General features: G+C 40.0%; 2 protein-coding genes across 3 annotated transcripts; both read left to right on the top strand.

Moving 5' to 3' along the window:
- Positions 1–391: 391 nt before the first annotated feature.
- Positions 392–20,257, top strand: LOC107378480 (apoptosis regulator BAX). Its single transcript, XM_015948715.3, has 6 exons — positions 392–554; positions 19,057–19,105; positions 19,219–19,374; positions 19,501–19,636; positions 19,714–19,818; positions 19,906–20,257. The coding sequence occupies exons 1-6, from the start codon at positions 527–529 to the stop codon at positions 19,996–19,998; spliced, it is 567 nt and encodes a 188-aa protein (XP_015804201.1). The 5' UTR covers positions 392–526; the 3' UTR covers positions 19,999–20,257.
- An 814-nt stretch (positions 20,258–21,071) lies between these two features.
- On the top strand, positions 21,072–25,325 carry LOC107378479 (apoptosis regulator BAX). Of its 2 annotated transcripts, XM_015948713.3 has the most exons (6): positions 21,072–21,160; positions 21,727–21,775; positions 24,214–24,372; positions 24,467–24,602; positions 24,677–24,781; positions 24,858–25,325. In XM_015948713.3, the coding sequence occupies exons 1-6, from the start codon at positions 21,127–21,129 to the stop codon at positions 24,954–24,956; spliced, it is 582 nt and encodes a 193-aa protein (XP_015804199.1). In that variant the 5' UTR covers positions 21,072–21,126; the 3' UTR covers positions 24,957–25,325. The 2 variants fall into 2 exon arrangements, with proteins under 2 accessions (XP_015804199.1, XP_054596181.1); XM_054740206.2 differs by lacking the exon at positions 21,072–21,160 and having other exon boundaries at positions 21,560–21,775.
- Positions 25,326–26,759: the final 1,434 nt, after the last annotated feature.

Raw genomic sequence — 26,759 nt, 5'->3', positions numbered from 1 at the left:
TGTGTGTGTGTGTTAAAAGCAAATTGTATTGCGCAGATATTTTATTTGTTTGAATGTTTATTTTTCATATGTACAGTTCATATAATCTTCAAATAAAGTCACAAACTATAATAATTGACTAGAATTGTTTTTTACTCAAGTCACATGTTGCAGTGAAGCATTCAGAATTGTTATCTGAGTACCATAAAAACATGCCAGTTTTACTTTCACAAGTAAACCATTACTGCATTGGCCGTAATAGTTTACTTGTTCATTGTCTTTTATTATGATTTTTTTTCTTGTGCCCCCATGAAAAAATACTGGCCCCACTGTGGCCCCCCTGGAAAATTTGGTCTAGAACCGCCCCTGCTGACGTGCGTGACTTTGTTTACTTTAGTACTCGACCTGCGCAGAGCGCGAGGAGATACATCCACTCAGTTTATTGCCACTGGCAGTCAGGAGGGAACGAAACAGAAACTCCAGTTGAAGATCCAGATAGGAGTTTTAACATGAGAGGACTGTTGGAAGAGCAGAAATCAGCATCAACATGGCATCGGGAGAAGGAGCAGATCAAGGTACCTGTCAGAATAATAAACATGTTGAAACAGCGTGTTTAACCGGTGTAGGAAGACCAGTTTGATTAAGATCCGGGCATGATGTCTGTCGCTAACGTAAACTCTCACAGTATTTTACGTTCAAATAAGTCTAATATGATAATATGGCAAACTTTTAAATAAATAACAAGTGATATTACTTTTAGTTAAAAGTAAACTTAATTTATAGTAAATTTGCATGGGCTTCCGTAGTTGTGGAGCGCTTGTTTTTATCGTCGGCGTTGCCAACAGGTCGTCGTGAAAACAGTCCATTCTCCTTTATTTCATGTTTAGAAGCGTACTAATAATAATAAGTTATTTTGACAATGGCAAAGTTAAAGGGAGAACTGTGGTCCTACATTAGGGTTAATGGTTATAGTGTAGTTATTCACGTGCAGTCCTTACGGGAAATCACACGGATCTGTCCTTTTTTTATTTTTATTTTTTATTTTTTTATTTAAATTCGAGTATTGGGTCATTAACAATACAATCAAGATACATAAATGACTGAATGTCCAATATGAAGTACGTGGAAACAGTACAAACACAACAAAAACATACCAACAGATTCGACGCCAGGGGTTACTGTATACAAATTATGAAACATATGTGAATGATGATCAAAACAGGAAACAATATGAGACATGCAACTGAGTATGAGGAACTATGGAAATTTGAAATTTCGAGCAGATACTTAGTGTCTTAATGGCTGTGTTATTGTTCGAGGTGGAGATCGTTTTCAAATAAAGCTCGAGTTCTTTTTTCAAGACACAAAAGGAAGGTCTTATTTTTAACACTTTACATTTATGGATGCAAAACATGCAATATGATAAGATTAGATAGGAACAGTTAATTTTTCAAATCTCTCTGATAGTCTAGAAATCCAAACAGAACATTGTGAAAATGTAATACAAAGGTCTCGTGGATATGGTCCAATATAAATCTACAGACGCCTTGCCAAAGTTTCCGAGTGTGTTCACAAGTCCAGAACAAGTGGAGATGACAGAGATTGCTGGAGATGCACTCATCTCAGCTGCTACGCCTGTAGGGGGCGCATCGCTCCTCCGAATGTCTCACCTTACCCATGAGTGTCTCTGGAGAGCTACTAAAAGAGAGAAGGAACCAACCCACGCGTTAGTAATGGTCACAAACGAAAACGGCAATAATAATAATGTATATGTACAGTCTATGGTTTTTACCCATTTGACATGAACTTTGATCTTTTTAATATACAAGAAAATTGAACAAATGAATTTTACTCTTTGATATTTATATTCTTAGACTTTACTTATCTTTTGCTATTTATGCATCTTTTAACCCGGGTTACACCCTCCCCCCACTAAATGTCTGGTGTCCTCAACAGACTACCAAGGAACTACAAGAACTTGGGAAGTAGGATGACCCTTTTTTTTTTTACACTATGGCTCTTAGTCTTTGCCTATAGTGATAACAACCCCTCTATGTATAATAGTGATAGGCTGATCTTTAGCTTTTCCTGGCTCATCATAGGTTAAACGAACTACTGGTTTAATCGGTCTCTTAGGCCTTAGTTTAGGAGTGTCACCCAATAGATTACGGTGTGTATTTGGTTTCTGAGTTTTGTCAGACCGGGCTGTTCTGTGATCCAGATCAGGTTCTGGGGCAGAATCTTCATCATCTTCTTCATTTTGGTCAGACTCCTCCTGAATATCCACCATTTGGTCGGGCTCAGTCTCACTGTCCTGATTAACGTCTCCATCCTCCAGTGGCAGTTCCTCATTTTCACTGCGCTCATCAGAAGCCGTTTCATCACAGTGGTTAGCACTGTCCCTTGCAGCAACGAGGTTCTGGGTTCAGATCCCAGCCTAGGGTCTCTCTGCAAAAACGTAGCATCATGTGCACACGTGGGTTCTCTCTGGCTTCCTCCCACTGTCCACAAACATGATTGTCAGGTTAATTGGTCTTTCTAAATCATCCTAGGGTCGTGTTGTTCTTAGTTATTACTTCATTCACTGTAAATGTGGCGTTACTTGATGTGACATGTTGGCACCATAAGTGAGGTCAGCCAGAGGAATGACACAACTGTGCCACTCTGCTGTTTCATTTATAGGGGGTTCTCACTCAGACCTTAGGAAACACATAGAGTTAGCTTGTGCTGTTCAATGTTGCTGCTTTAATATTATAGTTAGGTTATACGTAAGTTAATTAGTTAATGTCAACACAACCATATTAACCCTCTGGAGGCAGGCGCTGCAGATTAGCAACGTTAAAACCTACCTACCTGGTTACTCCACATACATATTTCATGAGCATTTTTTAACTCAGAAGTACCCCTGAAGGACTTAGTTGTTTGTCCTTTTATCAAAACTTATTTTGAGCCTGAGAGGGTTAAGTAGTGATGAGATTTATGGCTCTTTCACCAGAGCCGCTCATTAGTCAGTCGCTTACCTCAAATGGCCATTCAAATCAAAAGACTGGCTCCTTTGAACGAAGGGAAGCCGAGGGGGTGGGGGTAGGAGTAACGTGTTGCTCCGGTGTCCTTGAGGGTAGCGTTCTTCCTACGTCCGTCACAGCGGTGGGTGGGGTTTGCGCGGGTAAGCTTTGCCAACTTCCGGGGAGGTTTGTTACCGGAAGACGATTCGTTCGTGTATGTCACATCACTACTGGGTGTGCCCTTCCCCTATAACCGTTCTGTCTCGTGGAGGAGCTCATTTGTGTGCATCTGTGTGAAACACGCATAGGAAAAAAAAGAACGACAGAAAGATCGGCTCCCCTCAGCCGTGACTCGGCCCCATCGTTCATGTTTAGGAGCCGTTCAAAAGAATCGTTTCATTCGCGAACGTCACAACTCTAACGTTAATTCATGTTAATTTGGTTGAATGTAAATACAGTAGGTTGGTTTTGGGAAGCTAAAACCCTTTTCAGATTGACATTCTGGAATATGTGCGGACAATTCAGTCCGATTTTTAACCAGAACTGTGTTTTCAGACGCACCACTTTTGTACCTGAACTTGTCCTTTCGGCTGCCTTCACACAGCAGGGAAAACTTCCAGATGTCTGAGGGGGAGGGGGTGGGAAGGCCGTACCCAGACAGTGCGGCGGGCGTACATGCGTCATTTACCCAAACAAAGCGAGGCGGGAGATGACAGTAGATTGCGCCAGGAGCTGGATGGCATGTTGTGTTAGGTATGGTCTGATCTTTCGTATGTTATACAGCGCAAAGTGGTATAATTGATGTTTGTATTGTGAAGTAATGATGAATGAAATGTGCTCATTAAAATAAACAAATCAAAATAGAAAAAATAAAATTGAATTAATTAATTAAGTATTGGAATGTGACTCACTATTAGCAGGTCATTAAAAATGCTCAAAGTCACTGTGACCCCTTGTTTTGCACATGTCCTTCGTCGGACCCTGCTCTTCAGAGAGCATCTTCTAAACTAGCACCCTCCCTGTGCCCGCCCCCCCCCCCATCCTTGTTCCCTCCTCCTCCTCCTTTTGTATGACCTTCTTCACCACTCTCTCTTTATTCTGCTCTCCCCACCTATTCCACCTTCCTCAGATCCACTGATTTCCCTCTTTCCTATTCACTCTCTCTCTCTTTCTTAACATTTTTTCTTTTAAATCGCAATTGCTTATTCTTGCTCATTTTAAATATATTTTTAAACATTTTCTAAATGCTTTTTTAAATTTTTACAATTTTTTATATTTTTTGTTTTTGTGAAGCGCCTCGTGATTTTTATCTTGAGAGGCGCGATAGAAATGATATTTTCTTCTTCTTCTCCTCTCCACGATTCATCATGCTGCCTCACTGCCACCTACGACTGGCTGGAAATTGTTTGTTGTTGTTGTCAAAACTGTCACGGTACGGTGTGGGTGGAGGCGGACCCGTGTGTGGAGGAGCTGGACCAGGAGGCAGAAATGCAGCTCAGATCAAAAATAAATCGGGTTTAATGAGTACTGGCAGGAAGGATACAGCAGGAGCAACGTAACAGGGTGGAGACACAACGTAATAGGGTGGAGACACAACGTAACAGGGTGGAGACACAACAACAGATTCGCTTCCCTCAGGCAGGAGGTTACGGTCCATCCGGACCAAAACCTCCCGCCATAAGAACAGCTTCTTTCCATCTGCCGTTAGACTTGTGACTAGCTTATAAACACACAACCATGCTCGTCTTCTGTACTCGACACAAAGTCACGTTATCGGCCATGTTACCATTACCTGCCATTTTTTATAGCTGAAAGTTTTATTCTAGTTTTTTTTATTCTATTTTATTCTATTTTTAATCTTATTATTCATGTTATATGTAGCACATTAGTACCGAAGCAAGTTCCTAGTTTGTGAATTGTTTGTTCACTGACAATGGCAATAAACCTATTCTGATTCTGATTCTGATTCTGAAAAGATGATTTTGTTTATGGCGTATGTCATAAACTGTACAGATCAAGTGAAACACAGAACAGAGAAAATAAAGATAATTGTGAAAGGTGCAGAGAGGTTTTTTTGGCAGTAAAGACATTTCATGGGAACATATCAATAAAAGACTTGGGGAGGAAGGGAAAGCAGGAGGTCCTAGTGACAGGACAGCATGATTGTATTACAATGGAATGCCAGAAGTTTGATTGCAAATGGACAGGAACTTAAGGGATTTATCAATAAATGCAAAATAAAACCAGATATAGTATGTATTCAGGAGACATGGCTTGAACCTAATTTAGATTTTATTATTGCAGGTTATGATGGTATCCGTAGAGACAGAAAGGAAGGTAATGGAGGAGGTTGTGTGACATTCGTGAGACAAGGAACTCAGTATAGAACTGTACACATAGGATCACAGTTAGAGTACATAGTAATTCAAATCTGGTCAAGAAATTGTAATATTAAAGTAAGCAATTTTTATAATCCAGGCAACAGAATATTAGATATAGATGAACTGGATACACATTTAGAGGGAAAAGTAATTTGGTGTGTGGACTTCAATGCGCACAGTTCCTTATGGGGCAATAGCAATGATAGGAATGGGGCAGTTATTGAGGAACTGATGGAAACAAAAAATAATGTATGTTTGAATGATGGAAGTGGTACAAGATTAAATATTAGAGCTGGTACAGAATCAGCAATTGACCTCACATTAGTGTCGGATTCATTAGCAGGTTTTTGTTCGTGGCAGGTGATTAAAGAAACAACCATTGGTAGTGACCATTATCCTATACTGACTGAACTTGAGATGACTATGGAACAATATGATACAGGGAATGTACAAAATTGGTGTTTTAGTAAGGCAGATTGGGAAAAATTTAAAATTATTTGTGACCAGGAAGTGGAAATAATAGATATGAATGTTGATGTTGATGCATTAAATTTTTCTGTTTGTAATGCAGTTTTGAAGGCAGCTGACCAGGCAATAAAGATGAAGGTAGGTAGGGAAAAAAGAAGATAGTACCCTGGTGGACAAAGGATTGTGATGAAATTAATAAGGATCGAAATAAAGCTTTTAAAATTTTAAAGAGGAATCAAAGTTTTGTTAATTATACGGAATATAAAAAATTACAGGCTAAGGTAAGAAGAACTGTTAAAAATGCAAAGAAGGAGTATTGGAGGGGCTTTTGTAATTCAGTGGGGAGGGAGACAAAAATACAAAATGTTTGGTCAACGATTAAGAGAATGAATGGCATAAGAAAAGAGTATGTTTCGCTCCCTCCGGTTAATAGACGACACCACGGTTCTTCATTCACTGATGGATTTATTCTTCCTTCACACTTCTCTTCCAAAACACCATTAATCCACCGTCAAACTGTCATTACACCAAAGTACAGAATAACCAAACATAAATATTACAAATAAACATTAACCCAAGTTAACAAATACGCTATAAATAAACACAGTTAACGTACCTCGCTGGCTGCACGTAACCATAAGGGAGTGAATCCGCTTCAGGAACAAAACTTAACAAAAGTAATTCGCAATTTCTTCTTCTTCTTCTCTACAGCTTTCCCTTACTTTAAACTGCTTATTTATTCATTCCTGTGACTGCGTAGGTTATAGCTTAGCTTCTTTTCACATGCCCTTTGACTTCCCTTTTCGTCACCCATAATGGGCCGAGCGCAACACAGCATGAAACTTAGTTCCTACCCCAAAAGAAACAACAATAGACAAGGGAAATAAGATACATACATAACACAATAAATCAAACAAATTGACATAATTTACATTGTGGCAGTTAAACTCCCACCAAATCTCAACTTGAGATTTCCTCGAAGATTTGAACCTTCAAGTTATAAGCATTTACAACAGTTTAACACCAGCTTCAACCAGTAGAACTATTTTTTGCACCGGCCTTTCAAGATAAACTGGCCTAGTTGAATGTTTTCCCCGTTCGTCCAATGTTGAGTCGCTAACCAACAGCTTCACCTTTCTGACCCTTCCGTCAGCTCTGGGGTACACCTCTGTGACTCTTGCTAGTCTCCAGTGATTTCGCGGAGCACTGTCCTCTTTGGAGAATAACAATGTCATTGACCTTGATGTTTTTCTTATCCCCATGCCATATCTGTCTTTGCTGGAGATTAAGAAGATACTCCCTCCTCCACCTTGTCCAAAACTCATTCGCCAAGAACTTCACCTGCCGCCATCTCTTATGCAGGTATAAATCTTGACTTACGAACAGACCTGGAGGTGGCAATATGATGTTAGACTTCATCAGCAGAATGTGATTTGGTGTGAGCGGTTCAAGACTTGTTGGATCATTCAGGTGCTCTGTTGTCAGGGGTCTGCTATTTATTATAGCCATCACTTCATACAAAAATGTCCTAAGTGAGGTGGTGTCAAGTCTTTTAGCAGACTGATCAAGGATTGCTGTTAGGACACTTCTGACTGTCCTTATTTGCCTCTCCCAAATTCCTCCCATATGGCTTGACGATGGGGGATTCATTACAAACTCACAGCCATATTCCTTCAACTGCTCATGATCCCAGTTCTTCATTGAGTCCATGAACTCTCTTTTTGCGCCCACAAAGTTGGTACCTTGATCACTTCTCAACTGCCTAACATTCCCACATATTGCAATGAATACGTGCAATGCATTGATGAAAGCCTCCGAACTGAGGTCATCAAGCATCTCAATATGTACAGCTCTGCAACACATACAAGTGAAGAGAAGGCCATACTTCTTCAGTTCCTTTCTTGCATTCCTCACATAGAATGGTCTGAAGCAATCCATGCCACAATATGTGAATGGAGGGGTCATTTCCACTCTGTCCTTTGGCAAATCTGCCATTTTTGGGTCGTGCTTGTTCCTTCTATACTTTCTGCATGTGACGCACTTAAAGATATGTGAGGCAACGGCACCACTGCATCCAACAACCCATATCTCATTAGATCGCAATTCATTTACAGTCATACCTCTTCCTTGATGCTGCACCTTCTCATGATAATGCTTAATCAATAAAGAAGACACATGGCTTGTTTTTGGCAGAATAGCAGGATGTTTAACGAGCGGATGAAGATCACTTCTTGTCAAGCGGCCGCCTCTCTAAGCACACCCTGCTCATCCAAAAATGGACTTAATTTACATAGCTTGTTTGCTTTGTCTGGATTTTACGTCCTTGCATTGTTGCAAATTCTTGATTTCACTGTTGAATACTTCTCTTTGGACCAATCTAATTAAGAAAAGTTCAGCTTGTTGTCTTTCCTCAACACTTGTACTTCCATTGAGTTTGGGGCTAAGACCCTTAACTTGCTTAGCATGACGTTTAAGACAAGCAATAGCCTTAACAACTCTTTTCCAGTCAGAAAACTTGGTCAGGCGATCCACCAATGTTCTATTTGTCCTTGCACTGGTGATGTGTACTTGAGCCCTTTGAAGTTCTGGATCAGTATCACTAACCTCTCCCACCTTGGCATCCGTTGTGAGTAGTTCCCTTTCCCACAGAAAGTCTGGGCCAGTGAACCAATTTGAAGCAACGAGCCGATCTGCCGATAACCCTCTCGAAGCATGGTCCGCCGGATTGTCTTCACACTGCACATGATACCATTGGTTGACATCTGTGGTGGCTTTGATTCTCTGGATCCTATTTGCCACGAAAACATGGAAGCGTCTGGCATCATTCTTAATATACCCGAGAACAACCTTAGAATCAGTCCAATAATATTCCTTAAGGTTGTCTATTTCAAGCTCATGGTTTAACATAGCACCTATCTTCGCAGCAACCACTGCCGCAGACAGCTAAAGCCTTGGAATCGTTGTGACCTTAGTGGGGGCAACACGCGCTTTCCCCATGACAAGTGAGCAGTGTACGCTGCCATTAGAGTTCACTGCTCTTAGATAAGTGCACTCCCCATAACCTGTGAAGCTAGCATCTGAGAAGTGATGTAACTCGTACTGCTTGACATCTATGAAGCTTGCTGGTATGTAGCACCTCTTAATTTTTACTTGACACAAGTTATGGAGATCTTGTAACCATGACTGCCATTGTGATCTGCACTCCTCTGAAAGTGGTTCATCCCAACTAACTTTCTCTCGACTCAACTGTTGCAAGATCAACTTACCACACAAAACAAAAGGTGCTACGAAACCCAGAGGATCGTAGATGAAAGCTACTGTGGACAGCACTCCCCTTCTCATCATTGGGTGTTTCTTGACAGTTACTCTGAACTGAAAGTCATCAGAGGATACGCACCATTGCACGCCCAGTGCTCTTTCTAGGAGTGGCTCCCCTAAATCTATGTACAGCTCTTTGACACTGTCAGCACATTCTTCCCTTGGTATTGATTCCAATACCTTCTTGCTGTTGGAAATGAACTTGTGCAGACTAAGCTTGCCTGCACTGCAAAGCTCTCTAGCTTCCTTGATCAGTTCAATTGCCTCCGCATCAGACATTACACTTACCAGTCCATCATCAACATAAAAATTTCTTCGGATGAACCTGACAGTGCTTTCGTTAAATCGATCCTGACCTTCTGTGGCTAGATGTTTAAGTCCAAAATTGGCACAGCCAGGTGAAGAAGCTGCTCCAAACAAATGGACTTTCATCCGAAAAACTGATAGTGGAGCCTCGAGATTATCATTCTCCCACCATAAGAACCTCAAGTAGTCTTGGTCTTCAGGCTTTACATGGAATTGATGGAACATTCGTTCCACATCACACATAACAGCGACTGGGCCCTTTCGAAATCTACAAAGAACTCCCACCAAGGTGTTTGTGAGCTCAGGACCTGTAAGAAGGTAGTCATTCAATGACATGTCTTGAAATCTTGCCGAGCAATCAAAGACCACTCACAGTTTCTCTGGTTTTTGAGGGTGGTATACGCCATGGTGAGGAATATACCAAGCTGATTGTCTATCAAGCTCCTCTTCTGGGACCCTTTCTGCTTCACCACGACTGATAATGTCCTTCATGAAGTTCATGTAATCTGCCTGATATTTCTGGTCTCTCTTGAGCCTCCTCTCCAAGCACTTAAGGCGTTGGACAGCACATGGTTTGTTATTTGGTAACTCTGGCCTACTCTGTTTGAAAGGCAGAGGCATTTCAAGATGTCCGTCTTCTTTGTGTCTAATTTCTTCTTTCATTTTGGTGAAAAACTGGAGATCTTCTTGCGAAAGATTTGCCTCTTCTCCAAGTCTTTCACTGAAGTCCGATTCCAGCACCTTAAGTACGTCTTCTGAAGCAGTCAGTTCTTTAATTCTTGTTTTGAAAACATAATGAACGTTGCTCTTCAGATTACTTGTTACTTTGGGTTCAGGAATCACTTGCCTTACAATGATGCGGTGACTTACTCCAATCGCATCACTGTAGTTTTCACTTGGATCACCATAGCTTACTATGCTCCAGCCTATGTCAGTTTTCTGTGCGAAGGGCTGGTTGTCCTCACCACATACAACTTCTCTTGGCATCAGTGCTTGTGGACAGTTATACCCAATAAGAAGACCGATTTCACAGTTCTTCGGTGGGGCAATGTGTTCTGCAAGATGCTCTAAATGAGGCCGTGCCCTTGCTGTCTCAGATGTTGGAATGTGTGTGCAATTGGCAGGTATGAATTCACGAGTGTAGACCGTTGGCACTGTGATCTTCTTAGAAGAAGATAACCCTCTTATTTGTAAACCTTTGATTCTTTTGCATGGTACAATTGTCTCCTTGGACGACATTGTGGACAGCTTCAACTTGACTGGCTCTGCATTAACATCAAGAGCATCCACTACTTCTTCAAGAATGAATGAAGAGTCACTTTGTGAATCTAACAGAGCATAGACAAGGACCTCTTTATTTGAATTACCAGGCATTGACGCATAAACAGGAACTATTGCTGAAGGCTGAGCACTGTTACCATCATGTACAACTCTATTGGATGTGGTTTCTTGAATGGTGTCTTGCAGCGATTGTAGCTTTCTTTCCTTAATGCAACTTGTCCCATCATTTTCTTGTTGTTTTGAGCGATCCTCATGTAAGCATGTGGGGTGGCGCTTAGAGCAGGTGTCACAGACCATTCGGTTGCTGCAATTCTTGGATTGATGGCCAGGACTCAAACAGCCGAAACACAGTTTCTCACCTTGAATGAACTTCACTCGGTCAGCAACTGGCCTTGCAGTTAGTCTACGACACTTGTGCAAGACATGTCCGGTTTTCTTACAAAACATACATGTGCTTATGTTCTTCTCAGTGGTGTTAGTGGTAAAAATCCTTGCACTTGCTGCTTGGCTCTTTGGGGTCACTACATTCTGCGGTTTAGATCTTGTCCTTTCCTGCTCCCCTTGCCGCAAAGCATAGTAAGATGTAACAGGGTTACAAGCAATACTAGCCTCCAAGGTCAGGAAAGTTACGAAATACTTGAAATCTGGGAACCTCCCATGCTCCAGATGATACTGTGTGGCTTTTCGGTTCCATCTGCTGCTTAACCAATCAGGCAACTTGGCTGTCAGCCTTTGATTTTCGACGTCATCATCAAGAATACGCATACGCTCATTGTGAGTCATGGCACATTCACAACTGCGTAAAAAATCCACAGATTTCCTTAAGTCAGCGCTCTCTCTTGACGCTATTTTTGGCCAGGCATGTAATTTGTCTCGGCAGGCCTTTGCAATCATAAAAGGCTGGCCGTATCTCATTGAGCAGTCCCCATGCAGCTACATATGCAGTATCTGAACCAATCAGGAAATAACCTTCTAATGCCTCACTAGCTGCTCCTCCAACATATTTCTGAATAAAGAATATTTTCTCTGAACTTGAAATATTTTTCCTTTCAATAAGAGTTTGGAAGGATGATTTCGATTAATGATTAAACTTGAGTGGATCACCATTAAAAACTGTGGGCTCTGGAATGGGTAGCCTATTTGCTGATAAAGCCTCAGCTAAGACTTTCACAAGCTCTCCTGTGCTGTCTTGAAGCACGTGTTGGCACTGCGTCCTTTGGTGATTGTGAGTGCCAGTTGTCAGATTTCATCTGGCTGAGTGGCTGCATAACCTTATGTAGATCTAGGCTCTGTGGAGCATTCCCTTGTTCTGGGCTGAGCTCATTCTCATCATACACTTGAAGCCTTGCTTTGGCTGCATTCATCCTTTTCAAATTCTCTAAACGATCAAGCTCTCTCTTTAGGTTCTCTACAGACCTCTTTCTTGCAGCATTCTCTTCTTGCTGTTTCTTTAAGAGAGCGGCCTCTTGTTTCTCTCTTTCTAGCCTGCGTTCGTTTTCTTCTCTTTCTCCTTCAAGACGACGAGCTAATGCGGCTGCTTCTTGGTCTGCGATGAACAACCTCTCTTTAGCTTCAAGCTTTTGCAGCTTCTCTTGGTGGTCCTCTTGTTCAGTCATAATCTGCAGTACAGCCCGTGTAGCTGCATACTCGGCAGCAGCTTCTTGTCTTCTAAGTGAAGATACATTTGAGTGAATAGAAGATGCTTTAGAACCATTAGAGGCAGAAAGTGAAACACTGGAAGTTGAAGATGCGAATACAGAACTGTGGTCTGTCCAAATCAACTCCTCAGCTGTACCCTGTATTTCAAATTGAGCATTTCGTAATACAGTCTTGGTGATCGAGATGCAGTTATCCATCTTGCGGCGCATGTCATGGGATGGTTGATCAATTTTTCGGTAGTCATCATAAGCAATGTTCAATTCAGATAATTCCCTTTGAATACCGATGATGTGTTCTTGTAGGATGTCACTAGGATCCTGTTTTAACACAGATCTTTTAGCTACCTTAATTAGAGCTTTCCATCGTTCATATTTGCTGTCAAAGCGAAGCACTAGCCCCTTGATTTGCTCTTTCTGAAACTCCTTTCCCTTTTCTGTTAATGTCCGGGCTCTTTCACTTCTACGAGGCACTTCAGGTGGTGATATATTTTGCCCGATATTTGATTAATCTGTCTGCTCTAACTTGGTGTCTTCTTCCAGAGCAGCTGCTGCACCCTGAGCTTCTTTACTTGTATGTGACATTTTGATTATTTGTACACAGGCAACATACAAGAGCAAGCTGCAACACTATTTGTCAATACTGAATAAGGGGCTTAACTAACTAAAGTCACTCTCCATGTAGAATATTACAGAGTAAGTACACTTAACAGAGTTATTATTATAACCTGTCACACACCGAACTTGTAGAGACACTGAACCGTAAATACAAACTGTGGATGTCTACCAAATGTACAAGGTGTACTTCTGCTCCTTAAGAGCCAACTATTATTATTCAACTGAACATGAACTTACATCTCTTACTTAAGTGCACATTCATGTACGTGAAACACCGTGGCTGCCAGGTTATACATAGTCCCTCTTAGTTTTCAACTCTTGTGTCACTTTTCAGACCAAAACTTTAGAGTCTGACTTATAGACTTCTTCATGAAAACCTTATGAACCTGTGTGGCCTAAACAGTGGCTTATCTGTGTTCCCGTCATGATGAGCTGCAGAATTTGCGCTGATAGGGCATGTTTGGGCCTCGAGTTTGACTTTCGCTCCCTCCGGTTAATAGACGACACCACGGTTTTTCATTCACTGATGGATTTATTCTTCCTTCACACTTCTCTTCCAAAACACCATTAATCCACCGCCAAACTGTCATTACACCAAAGTACAGAATAACCAAACATAAATATTACAAATAAACAATAGCCCAAGTTAACAAATACGATAAATTAACACAGTTAACGTACCTCGCTGGCTGCACGTAACCATAAGGGAGTGAATCCGCTTCAGGAACAAAACTTAACAAAAGTTATTCGCAATTTCTTCTTCGTCTTCTCTACAGCTTTCCCTTACTTTAAACTGCTTATTTATTCATTCCTGTGACTGCGTAGGTTATAGCTTAGCTTCTTTTCACATGCCCTTTGACTTCCCTTTTCGTCACCCATAATGGGCCGAGCGCAACACAGCATGAAACTTAGTTCCTACCCCAAAAAAAAACAACAATAGACAAGGGAAATAAGATATATACATAACACAATAAATCAAACAAATTGACATAATTTACATTGTGGCAGTTAAAGTATGGATATCCAATATTAAGTGATGGTGAAGTAAGGGCAGTAAAAGACGATGTGAAGGCAAATTTGTTAGCTAAGACATTTGTTAAAATTCATAGTTTAGATAATGTTAGTGTAGAAGATCAAAGAGGAAGAGAAAATACATTTCTGGAATATATAGAGTTATTGGAACAGGGTGAAGATAATGATAACTTGTTAAATATTTTATTTACAAAAACAGAATTAAATCGGGTTTTACAAAAATCCAAGGTATCAGCACCAGGTAAGGATCAGATTTGTTATATTATGATAAGCCATTTTAGTGATAAAGCTAAAGAAATTTTGTTAGAATTATATAATAGAGTTTGGGAGGGTGGGATATTGCCACAAAGCTGGAAGGAAGCGGTGGTTGTACCCATAAGAAGACCAGGAGAAGATAATACCAATCCAGGAAACTACAGACCTATAGCGTTAACATCTAATATTTGTAAGATAATGGAGTGCATGATAAATGAAAGATTATTGTACTACATTGAAAGTAAAGGATACATATCTAACTATCAAAGTGGTTTTAGAAGAGGAAGGAATACAATGGATCCTGTTTTATGTTTAGAACATGAAGTGAGGAAAGCACAAATAAACAAAGAGAGTGTAGTTGTTGTCTTTTTTGATATTGAAAAAGCTTATGATATGATGTGGAGAGAAGGCCTTTTAATTAAAATCAGAAAAATGGGTATTACTGGACGAATGTTTGAATGGATCAAGAACTTTTTAATGGGAAGACAAATTCAAGTGAGAATTGGGAAGGTTTTGTCTGAAAAGTTTCCTGTGGAAAATGGTACACCGCAAGGTAGTATTGTGAGCCTGTTATTTTTTTCTCTAATGATAAATGATGTTTTTAATTGTATAAAAGATGGGAAGGGGTTTTCACTTTTTGCAGACGATGGGGCAATTTGGAAAAGAGGGAAAAATGTAGTTTATTGTAAAGAAACTTCAAGAAGCAATAGGCAAAGTGGAGGAATGGTCATACAAATGGGGTTTTAAATTTTCTGTAGATAAAACTAAAACGTTGTTCTTTACAAGGAAAAAAGTAAGAGAGGATCTTAACCCTTTGATGCATAATGGTCACTACAGTGGACAGGTACTCAAAATTGTTATTTATTTATTTTTGCTATTAAGCACAGCTGTTGAAGACTTTATTGCATTTGAGCCCCTCCATTTGGACTTCAGTAAGCCAAGCCACCATATTTCATGTTCAGAATGCACGCTGTCCACTGGGGCGGACATGTAATAAATTATTTGTAAATTAACAAAATGTTACAAAAAATATTTGTTGAAATTTGTTTCATTCACACCTAAAGATGAATAAAAAATTGTTTAAAAAATCATGGTTGAAGATTTCATAATTCATGCATCAGAGGGTTAAACTTAAATTATATAGTCAAGAGTTAGAAAGGGTAAATAAATTTAAATTCTTAGGCGTATGGTTTGATGAAAGGTTGACTTGGGGTGTTCATATTCAGAGTATAATGGATAAGAGTAAAAGGGTTCTAAATATAATGAGCTGTTTAGTTGGGTGTGAATGGGGTGCTGACAGGAAGTCTATGAAGGCCATATATAATGGCTTGATCAGATCTGTATTAGATTATGGGTGTGTAGCATATAATTCAGCAGCAAATACTACTCTTTTGAAATTAAAGTCTATCCAGAATCAGACACGGAGACTCTGTACAGGAGCATTTAAAACACCCCCTGTAGCTGCGTTACAGGTGGAGATGGGTGAGATGCCAATAGCAATCAGACGAGAACAAATAGCTTTAAATTATTGGGCGAATCTTCAGGGTCAGGAAGAAGATCATCCAACACGAGACATACTAAAACCTTGCTGGGAGAAAGAAAAGAAGGAAACAAGTTTTGGATGGGTGATGATCAAATAACCAGTAGAACTTATGTTTATGTTTATTCATTTGGCAGACGCTTTTATCCAAAGCGACGTACAACAGTTAACCTATAGGGCATGTTGTGATCTGTGGGGGAAACCGGAGTACCCGGAGGAAACCCACGCATGCATGGGGAGAACACGCAACTCCACGCAGAAAGGCCGCAGCCGAGTTTTGAACCTGCAGCCTTCGTGCTGCGAGGCAACAGTGCTAACCACTGCGCCACCATGCAGCCATGCAGCCACCATGCACCATGCAGAACTTAAGTTAGATCAGTTTATAATCGGTCAAAGAGTTCCATTACCTGCCATTCCACCATGGATTCTTCCTGAGGCGGCTGTTGATTTAACTTTGTTGGAGAGAAAAAAAATAAGGATGGGTCGTTCATACTAAACTCACATACAGCACAGGATTATATCGATCACTATTATAACTTTGTAAAAATATATACAGATGCATCAAAGAATACTGCAGATCATATTGGCATAGCTTTTATTGTTCCTGAGTTTCATGTTAGAGTAAAAAGGAGGGTGAGTGATGGATTATCAGTATACACAGGTGAAATGCTCGCAATACTGTTAGCTGTTCAATGGGTGGAAGAAAACAGACCATTATTCTCAGTTATTTGTTCAGACTCCAGCTCATCATTAACCAGTTTAAAGTGCAGCCATTCAGAAAGCAGACCAGACATACTACTAGAGATTCAGCTAACACTTTATAGAATAAGCATGATGGGACTTGTAACACATTTTTTATGGATTCCAGCTCATTGTGGAATCAGAGGTAATGAAGGAGTCGATAAGTTGGCTAAGGGAGCAACAATAAATGCATCGGTTCAGTTAGATATTCACTATTGTCAAAGAGAGATCAAGAGCATAATAAGGCAAGAAATGAAGAAGAAATGGCAAAAACAATGGGAGGGAGGAAAGGAGGGGAAGATGGTTGTATGACATTCAAAGAAGAGTGGGAGAAATGAGAAACACTGGAAGGAGTAGGAGAGAGGAGGTGATCATTGCTAGGCTAAGGTTTGGACATACTGGGTTAAATAATACATTATTCATGATAGGGAAACATAATACAGGGAAATGTGATTACTGTGGAGAAGACGAAACAATAGATCATGTTATATTACATTGTCAGAAATATCAGGCGGAAAGGAGGACAATGGTTCACACTCTTGGTCAGATGAAAGTGAAACTGGATCTTGTTGATTTATTGAGACAAAATTCAAGGAGTGACTGTTTTCAGATTTTATTTCGGTTTTTGAGAGAGACAAGGGTGTTTGGGAGACTTTGAGTTTTTTTTTTTTTCCCTGTTTGGTTATGTTTTGAGGCTGCTCTTCCAGACCACACTCCACACTAGTTGGTGGCGGTAATGCACCATTTGTTGTTTGCCAACTGCCAATAAAACTCCAAAAGGAGAAGAAGAAACAAGGGGCATGGGTAGATGAGACCAAGGCCCTGTCCACACGTAGCCGGGGATCTGCCAAAACGTAGATATTTTTCTACGTTTTGGCCTGTCATCCACACGAAAACGGAGTTTTTTCACACGAAAACGGATCTTTTTTAAAACTCCGGCCAAAGTGAAGATCTGCGTTTTCTCCGTTTTGGGTGTTTGCGTGTGGACAGACAAAACCGGAGTTTTAAGGTCTGCAACGTCACTTTCCGTGACAAAAAAAATGCTGACTTCATGTGTGCGACCTGTGTTTACACTAGCCAACAGCATGGATGCCCTCAGAGCTGCGCTCGCTTTATCAATTTTTTTAACAGGTTTTATTAACTTGTTGTCGATACATTCAGAAAATACATTCAATATATCCATGGATCACATTTTACAGTTGTTCACAATTGCAATAACATACATGCAACATTAGGAAACTATTAAACAAAAAAACAAGAAATAAACAAAAAACTGACGAAAACATATATAACTTAGAAACATAACACTTAGGGGTTTGCTGTGTCTAAGTTGAAATGATGAAATAAGTTGATGGTCTTTGTTAGTTTATTGTTCGCTCGCTTTATCAATTGTCCAAGCGCTTTTTGCTCGTTTGTTTTTGCAAGCGGAATTACTGCTCCTTGCGGAAGACCACAGACGAAGGACGAGGTTAATAACGGGGGAAGTACTGCCGCCTACAGGTCTGGCATGTCCTTAACAATGTATTTATCCGGGTACATGTGGACAGTTTCTTTTTAAAACGAGGTGGTGTGGATGCAAGTTTTTGGAGGGGCGGATATTCGTTTTTATAAAAACCCGGCTACGTGTGGACTAGACCCGAGAGTCAGAGTGGTCGTAGCAGATCCTGACAATAACCTGGACTTGGATCAGACACTAAAATGTGTTTTAAACTAAAACAATTAATAATCAAATAACATGACCTTCAATTAATAACATCAAAGGAAATTTTCTTCTTCATAACGTTTGCATTTTGCTAGCTCACCTCAGTATTTTCTAAAAAAAATTCCAGCTTCAAACTTTAGAAGTTCCCATTTACTTCCATATGCTTTTTCAGCTTGGGCCTCATTCCCAAAAGCTTGTATTAGTTCCTTAACCTTGGTTTTTACTACGTCATGACACAAGATGGAACTGTTGAGTTTCCAGTATGCATCATGTTGGCGTGTGGCGGAAGAAGGAAGTAAAGAAATGTTCATTTGGATGGCCTTGTGGTCAGTCAAAGGGGTCGAGAGGATGTCAACCTTAACAGATTCATCGAGATTATTTGAAACTAACCAAAAATCTATTCTTGATTGTCTGGTTCTTTACCCCAGTTAAAAATTCTGTCATGTGGGTATTTTTCCCTCCAAATATCTATTAGATCAAATCTTTGCTTTATTGATTTTAGGTGTATATTAGCATTAGATTGAGGACCTGGTGGCCACCTATCCATGGTGTTGTCCAAAGTGACATTAAAATCACCTCCTATAATTAGATAAGCATGAGGGAATGTAGCCAACCAATAACAAATAGTCTTTTCTACGATTGTAAGCAAATTGTTATCACTTGTCGAGCTATATCCATAAATGTTATCACACGGCTCTGTCAGTTTCAGTATGATCCAGCTGTATGATGCATAGATGGTGTTTGACATGATGCTTAACTGAGCTTTCTCTTCTAGGGAGTTTTAAAGATCTGATCCTGGATCTGGGAGTTAAGCTGTTACGGGAGTAAGTACAAACATTCAACTGCATTTTTCTCTTTGTTTGTTAGTGAAACTATCACCACTAGATAGATTTTATTAATCAATAATCATTTAACGTGTTTTTGTGTCCCTCTCTAGTTTCATCTACAGGTGGATTGAGCGACACATAAACAGTTTTACTGTGACCAGGGAGCAGCTGGAGGCACCAGAGCTTCATGACCCAAACCATAATAAGATCGCTCAGTGCCTACAAAAGATTGGAGATGAGCTGGATAGAAATGAACAAATAAAAAGGTAAACCACCAATCTATGTGCTTGTGTGTGTGTGTGTGTGTGTGTGTGTGTGTGTGTACGTATATTCTTTTTTAATTACAACAGTATATTGCCGTACCATAACTAATTACATGGTGTTTTCTCTAGGATTATGAAGAACCCAGAGCTCAGCTTTTCATTCAAAGATTTTTGTGACATTGTCTATGAGCTCTTTAAAGATGGAAATTTCAACTGGTACAGAGTGGCTGCACTCTTTTACTTGACCAGTAAACTGGTCATCAGAGTAAGTGACCTGCCTCTGTTATAATTAATTTTCTGTGTTATGGAAACATTCCCACATAAGAAACATCTTTTACTCAGGCACATGAAGCAGGACTGCTTGAAAAGATAAAAGCTATTATCAGCTGGGCCATCGACTACCTCCGGGAAAATCTGATCAACTGGATAAGAGAGCAAGGTGGCTGGGTACGGAAATGCTGTTTGAACAGATTTACTAGAGACTTATGCTCGTATTTATGAAAATCAAAATAATAATATTTTTGTTATTTTTAGGAGGCCATTTACCTCAGCACTCCTACTTGGCAGGCAGTAGGGGTTTTCCTGGCTGGATTTCTAACAGCTATTTTTGTCATGCTCAGAATGTGAGTGGAGATCAAAAAGCAGACGGGGAGAACTACAGTAGAAGGAACTCCATCAAAAGAAAGGAATGGCAAAAGTGTCTTAACTGAAGTTTATTTTATGAAATAAGTTCAGCACAATCTGCCAAAAACTCACTTTATCTCCACATAGAGGACCTAGTCTTTTCAAGGCTGCATACTTCAGAGATATGTGTACATGATTCATTTTATTTTATGACATTAATTGGGACCTTAATGTGGCTTCCAATTAAACCTTGACCCATCAGTGATTCTTTGCTTCTTTCTGCCACATATCTACTTTGTCTATGCAGAAAAAATGTATGTTTACATTTGTTGTTTTTCAGCCTTCGTGTTTTCTGAAGTCATGTGGATCTTGGGGGCTTGAAATTGGTGTCAGTTTTCCAAAATATCATTTTATTCAAATACTAATGTTCAAATATTTGACATTTTCTTCATTGTACGGGGGACATGACAATCACAAATACTGCAAAAGGATAAGTAATAATAATTTTTAACTATATAAAATGACTAACAACTAGCCATGTGTTATTTGATAAAATGCTTTCAAGTTTACAGATTAAGTAGTTATTTTATAATGTTCCTGTTCTCGTTGCTCATGTATTGTTTAGCATTTAAACTGTCTAGAAGTAACAGATCAGGGTAAATTATAATTAACTTAAATGAGACTTCATATTTCCACAAAAAAGATTTGTGTCAACTGTAATAAATTCAAGTGATACAATAGAAAACAGCACTCAAAACAAACAATGATTTTTATTAATTAATGTTTTTTATTTCTATTTTTCTATTGATTTGTAAAAATATTTACCTTACATTTGTACTTTTTTTATTATTTACCAAATATTTAATTGTTAAAAGGTCTGTAGAAGAAGCAAAAGCTTCCACATGTAACTTTAGGTCACTTTTGGTACATAAAAATGCCTGAGGGCACTTATTTTGTATTGTAGCACTTATATTATTGTACGTTTTGAACTGACAGAAATAAACAAAACAACCTGTCAATTCCGCATGCCCATGGCTGAATGATGTCACCCCAGAGCAACAGAGCAACATCCAGCGGGAACAGTTAAACGTGGTCACGTGATTTTACGGAAGTAGAAAGCAGACGAACAAGATGGCGTCACAGGCGGCGGGTGGAGGAGATCAAGGTACTCGCATCCGCTATATTATAAAATAGAATAAGATGTGACAGGTTTTCTAACTTTGTGGTAGGTGTAGGAAATCTGATGAATTAACAAATGGCTCCTGGTTTTTGGTTTTAGATCGATTGTGTTAACGGTAGCAATGTTACCTGGGATGTTAGCTTAGCGGCGCAGCTAAACGCTAGCTAGCATCACTTGCTGGACGTATTTTTTCATGGAAGAGATTCCCTTACATCAGCGACTGAGCGAAAAACATTAAATTAAGAAAAAGTGTGTGCTTACACACGAAATATGTTATATAAGGCTACCCTTTAGCTAAAAAGCGTCAGGAGTATGTCAAGCGTTGTTTAATTTAGCTAAAATAGTCTTTGTGATGTGAACTGGAAACATCGAAAATGACAAGGGCAAAAATACACCAGACATTATAATCAAGTCAGTAAAGACGCATAACAAAAGCTATTTTAGAGATTAATTGATCGAGTTTCTGTTTGAACGTGATCAACTTTAATGTCGTTTTCAAAACATGTGTGAATTGGAAGACGTGACTCATGAACCTGACCTTTGTCTTCCAGGAAATTCCAGTGAACAGATACTGGAAGTAGGAACCTTATTGTTAAAGGAGTGAGTATACACTTATGTTATTTTCGTCTTTAAAGTGTAGAAATGGTATGGAGGAAGGTGTCTCCAATTTAATAATTACTGATTAATGCTCGTTACTGACTGGGTGTAGGTGCTTTGTAAAACTTGGCATATTCATTTTGACGTTGATGCTGCATTTATTGCTGGTAAATAGACCTACAATTCAGTTATAGTCATTTTAGAGCAGGGATGTCCAAAGTTTTCAGGATAAGGCCAAATACCCCAGGTTAAGTCATCGTAAGCCACAAATATGCATTCTTTTCTGCAAAAATTTAACAACTGATGATTTTTATTTTGTACTGCTCAAAATAGACCTTATCAATGAAACGATGAACATAAAACGTCAAGTGTCCAACATCAAAAGACAGCTTGAAAGACAAAATGTGGTGTTTATGTCATTTCTGTATTTTTTAGACTCCAGTTTTTTATTTTCATTTTTGTTATTATTTAAAATCTTAAAATGTTTCCTGTATTTTGATCTTTTTTATTCATCTTTAAAGGTGTTCGACACTTGTTTGACCTATGTATTTGCAGTGATCTCTAGTAGTAATGAATGCTTGCAAGCCATGCTCGTACTAGGCGCAGATGTGCTTGTTTCAGGAACTACCAGAATTCCACATCGGAGGAGAGCTTAACACGACAGGATTTGGAGTCTTATTTCGTGATATTTGGACACTTCGCCTCGAATTGGATAACAGCAACACGACTCTACCACTGACTGTTTACTTTGTTGATGTTTTAGAAAGAATAGACTTTATTGATCCCACAGTGGGAAAATTCACTTGTTACTGCAGCACTAACACTTAAGAGAATAATTTGAAGAAAAATAATACATGTATATACACATGGGCAGTAATCAAGTATTGTAACCTTCAACCATTAAAAACCGCAAATAAAAATGAAAAAAAAAAAAAAACGTGGGTTCCAACAATATGCAGCATGCTGCAAGATAGGTGTAGGAGACTATTTTCATATTCAGCCTGCATGACTGATTTATAATCGGAAATAATAATTAAAAACAGTTTTTCAGTGCTCCATACCTTTAAATTGAAGCGCTTTGATTTTTATCTAAATAGATGTGCCATATTAAAAAATACATTTCTTCTTTATAAAACACACCCTTCCTACAAAAATGTGCTGGCATCCCGCCTCCTACAAACCCACATTCTACCATGAATGTTCAGTGAAAAGAACCGTATCAATATTTAGCATTTACATAAGGCGGCTCATCTATGACATGTGTAACCGTGGCAACCAAAGTATAGAAAACACTATTTCGCTCATATTCAAATCAAGGTTCTGAGAGACGTAGAGGCACAGAGATACATTCATTTGGTTTAGAGTGGCACAGCGTTGAATACCGGTACTCTGTTTGGAAAACGTTTTAAAAATAAATGGTCAGATCATAAGATGGAGAAAGAGATGACACCAGTCATTTTAACGATGTCATCCAAAGGGCCTTTAGGCAGGAAATGTCATATTTGTTCATCCTATCAAACAAATATCATCTCGCCTGTCTGTTAATTCCTGCTGGGACAAGTTGGTTGCAGGAAACCCGAGAGTGGTCAAAAGCTGCAGAGATGCAACAAGGTTCCAGCAGTTCAGCCAATCTAATGCCGGGCCCAGTTCAGCACATAGATCAAATAGGACTGCTCTATGGAGGCTAGATCAGCTGATCAGACAGTTACCATCATTGGCCGAGAAATCTTCACGTTCTCTGAAAAACTCTCCCCATCCGGATCCTGCCCATGGGCTTGATCTTCAGAGCACATTCATCATGAATCGTCATGCACGAGTGTCCCTGCAGCATTTTTATATCTGTTCGGTGATCACACTGACCCCTGATGTACACGAGTGTGTGCGTCGCACGTCTATGGTTTGGTTAACACCAGTCATGCCGTGGCGCGGTGCGTGTCAGACCATTATAGCTTTATAACATGCAGACATTCCTTTGAACTAACTCTGGTGAAACTCTAAAAATAGCATATTTTTGTTCTGATTCTCATTTTCATTCTCAGTTCAGAGACGGGTGAGGACTGACGTGTGTGAGGGAGAGGGAGGTAGGGTGAGAGAGAGTGTGTATAAGTGTGTAAAAACCAACAAGCTTTATAAACGAGCCCCCAGGTCATGACTGCTGTGGATCTCACTCGCTTTTCTCTCTCTGTAGTCTAGGTATGAGTTATCGTGGTGCTTTACATGTTTGTGCTGAAGAAAAGAAATTAGGACTATATTTTCCTCAAGCTTTGTCTCGTAACTTTATATTGGTAATTCTCAACATTTTATTTTGTGTCTTAATTTGTTTTTAATGCTGTTTTTCCTCAAAGTTGAACATTTACAGTAATTTTTAAATGTTGCCTTTCCTTAATGTAACCGTTAACTTCTCGGTTAACATCTTTTGTTGTGTGTGTGTGTCTGCGTAGCTTCATCTTCGAGCGGGTCCGCCGACATGGAGGAGCCGATGCTGTAGTGTTGAGGGAAGAGCTGGGTGCAGCAGAGCTGTGTGACCCGAATCATAAAAAACTTGCTCAGTGCCTACAGCAGATCGGAGATGAGCTGGACTCAAACACAGAGCTACAAAGGTAGTTTCTTGTTCTAGCACAGTTCACAAAACTGTTTTTAGGTAAAATTTAGGATTTATCATTTCCCTAAGCATCACGTGATGTTTTTCCCTAGGATGATAAATGACTCGGCTCTTACTCCCTCAAAAGAGGTGTTTGTAAAAGTCGCCTATGAGATCTTTTCAGATGGAAGATTCAACTGGGGCAGGGTGGTGGCGCTGTTTTACTTTGCCTGTCGACTCGTCATCAAAGTAAGAGAAGCTCCTGTTTTACATAATTTCCTGTAAAAGCAGATCATTCAACAGCATTCCTCACATGTCTGCAGGCTCTCATCACCCACATCCCTACGCTTATCAGAACCATCATCAGCTGGACTTCTGACTACCTTCGGGATCACGTGATCAACTGGATCAGAGAACAAGGTGGCTGGGTAAGTCATGCAAATCATTTAGTCGGCAGTCGTACTCTCGTCAGGCTGGATGCTAACGCTCGTGTCTGGGTTTCAGGAGGGCATTCGTTCCCACTTTGGCACTCCCACATGGCAGACGGTGGGCGTTTTCCTGGCTGGGGTTCTTACTACTGTTATAGTCATTCGCAGGATGTGAGGGCCGTTCAGAGAGCAGCGCGGAGAGCGATGAGCAGAGCTGTCACTGAAGGAGCATGAGCAAAGAAAGGAGATCACTGGGTCGACTGAGGGACGACATGGCAGAGGGAAGAACAGGAACTCCTTAATGGAGCGCCGCGCTTCGTCTCACATCGGAGTAGGAAACTGGGAGTTTGACCGTTGTGCCCATGATCACCATTGCTACTGACTAAGTGAGCTGTGCACGATTACTTGTGCAAAATCAGAAGGAGGATATGAGACTTTAAAGAAGAGGGCGAATTTTATTAATTTATTTTTTACTTGGTACAAAGTCATTAAGCTCCCTCTTTGGCTATAAAACCTGATAAATCCCGATTTTATTTTATTTTTTTGCAGTTCTGTGTCTTTCAAGTCATTTAACATTTCGGACCTTTCCACCATTCACCTCATCATTATGTCCGTATGCCAGCAAAGCTTTATTCACATGTGTTGGTGAGTAGCCACTGGTTTAGCATCTTTTCTAGTCCAGTGGCTATGAGCATATTCAGTGGTGGTCACATTCATTGTAATGTGATGTTTTTGCAGTTGATTATGAATCTGAAAATTGTATCTATGTAGACGAAGTCCCCTTAAAACTGTTAAAACGAACAGCTCATTAAAGCCCCCGTCTTCCCGTACACACACAGCTAGACTTTAGCTAACGGGGTAATAAAAGTGCCACACCAGGAAGGATTTGTTTACATTTAACAGTAATAATTATATTAGTAAAATTCCAGCAAATGTCAATAGATCTATCAAAACTGTTCCTGCTGGGGTGTTGTGACTGCCATAACCGTAATGTGGTCCCCAGTTTAAAAACAAGTTGTGTGCTGGTTTTGTAGAAGAATGAAGCCATGTGTGGAGCAGATGTTGGCTTTCACCTATGAAACAAGTGGTGCTGCGTACACGGGAAGCAGTGGGCGGCTCAAGGGTGCTTACCTCACTTTTACACGTTCAGAGTACTGTATTTTTACACCCGTTTTCAGACTGCTGCCACACGGTCTGGGCAGAAAAAGGCTGATACCTTCTCTTTTGTCGGTGCCTTGATGTCCTTTTCTAAAATGATGAAATCATTTTGATATTCAAGTTTTCACCTTTTCTATCACATTTGTAAAAATGAAATTAGGTTTGGTCTTTGCAGTGACCTTTCATGTTATAAAAATAAATCATTTAATTCTTGTCGTCTTGTTTATTTATTTGGCAGACAAAGCGACTTACAATTTATAACCTGTAGGGCATGTTGTGATCTGTGGGGGAAACTGGAGGAAACCCACGCACGCATGGGGAGAACACGCAACTCCACGCAGAAAGGCCGCAGCCGAGTTTCGAACCTGCGACCTTCGTGCTGCGAGGCAACTGCGCCACCATGCACTATATTTAACATTTACAGAAGTGGTTATATACCAGAGCCTTTAGCTCGAGTCAAGGGTATTCTATTCTGCTCCTGGAGGTCTGGTGTCCAGCATGTTTTAGTGGTTTCTCTGATTCCACACACACGACTCACCTGTACAGCAGCTCATCAGGCTCTGCAGAAGCCTGTTAATCACATGCTGAGTGAAATCAGGTGTGCTGATACCGGACCTCCAGGCCACCTGCATTAAATTATTACATTTCTGCTTTTGGCACATTAACATCAAACTTTTGAGTGTCTCGCGTGAGTTTAACTTGGCCTTCATGGTTTAATTTGCACATTAGTTGCCTCAAACATTTAAAAGTGTAAAAGATGATTCTGGCTCTACTTGTACTTTGGGCTGCAGCTGCTCATATGGTAAATACTGGAGTAAAA

Source organism: Nothobranchius furzeri, chromosome 5 (assembly GCF_043380555.1).
Source record: "Nothobranchius furzeri strain GRZ-AD chromosome 5, NfurGRZ-RIMD1, whole genome shotgun sequence".
Classification (NCBI taxonomy): Eukaryota; Metazoa; Chordata; class Actinopteri; order Cyprinodontiformes; family Nothobranchiidae; genus Nothobranchius; species Nothobranchius furzeri.
Note: the sequence above shows the minus strand (reverse complement) of the source record. Positions and strands in the feature narration are given on the sequence as shown.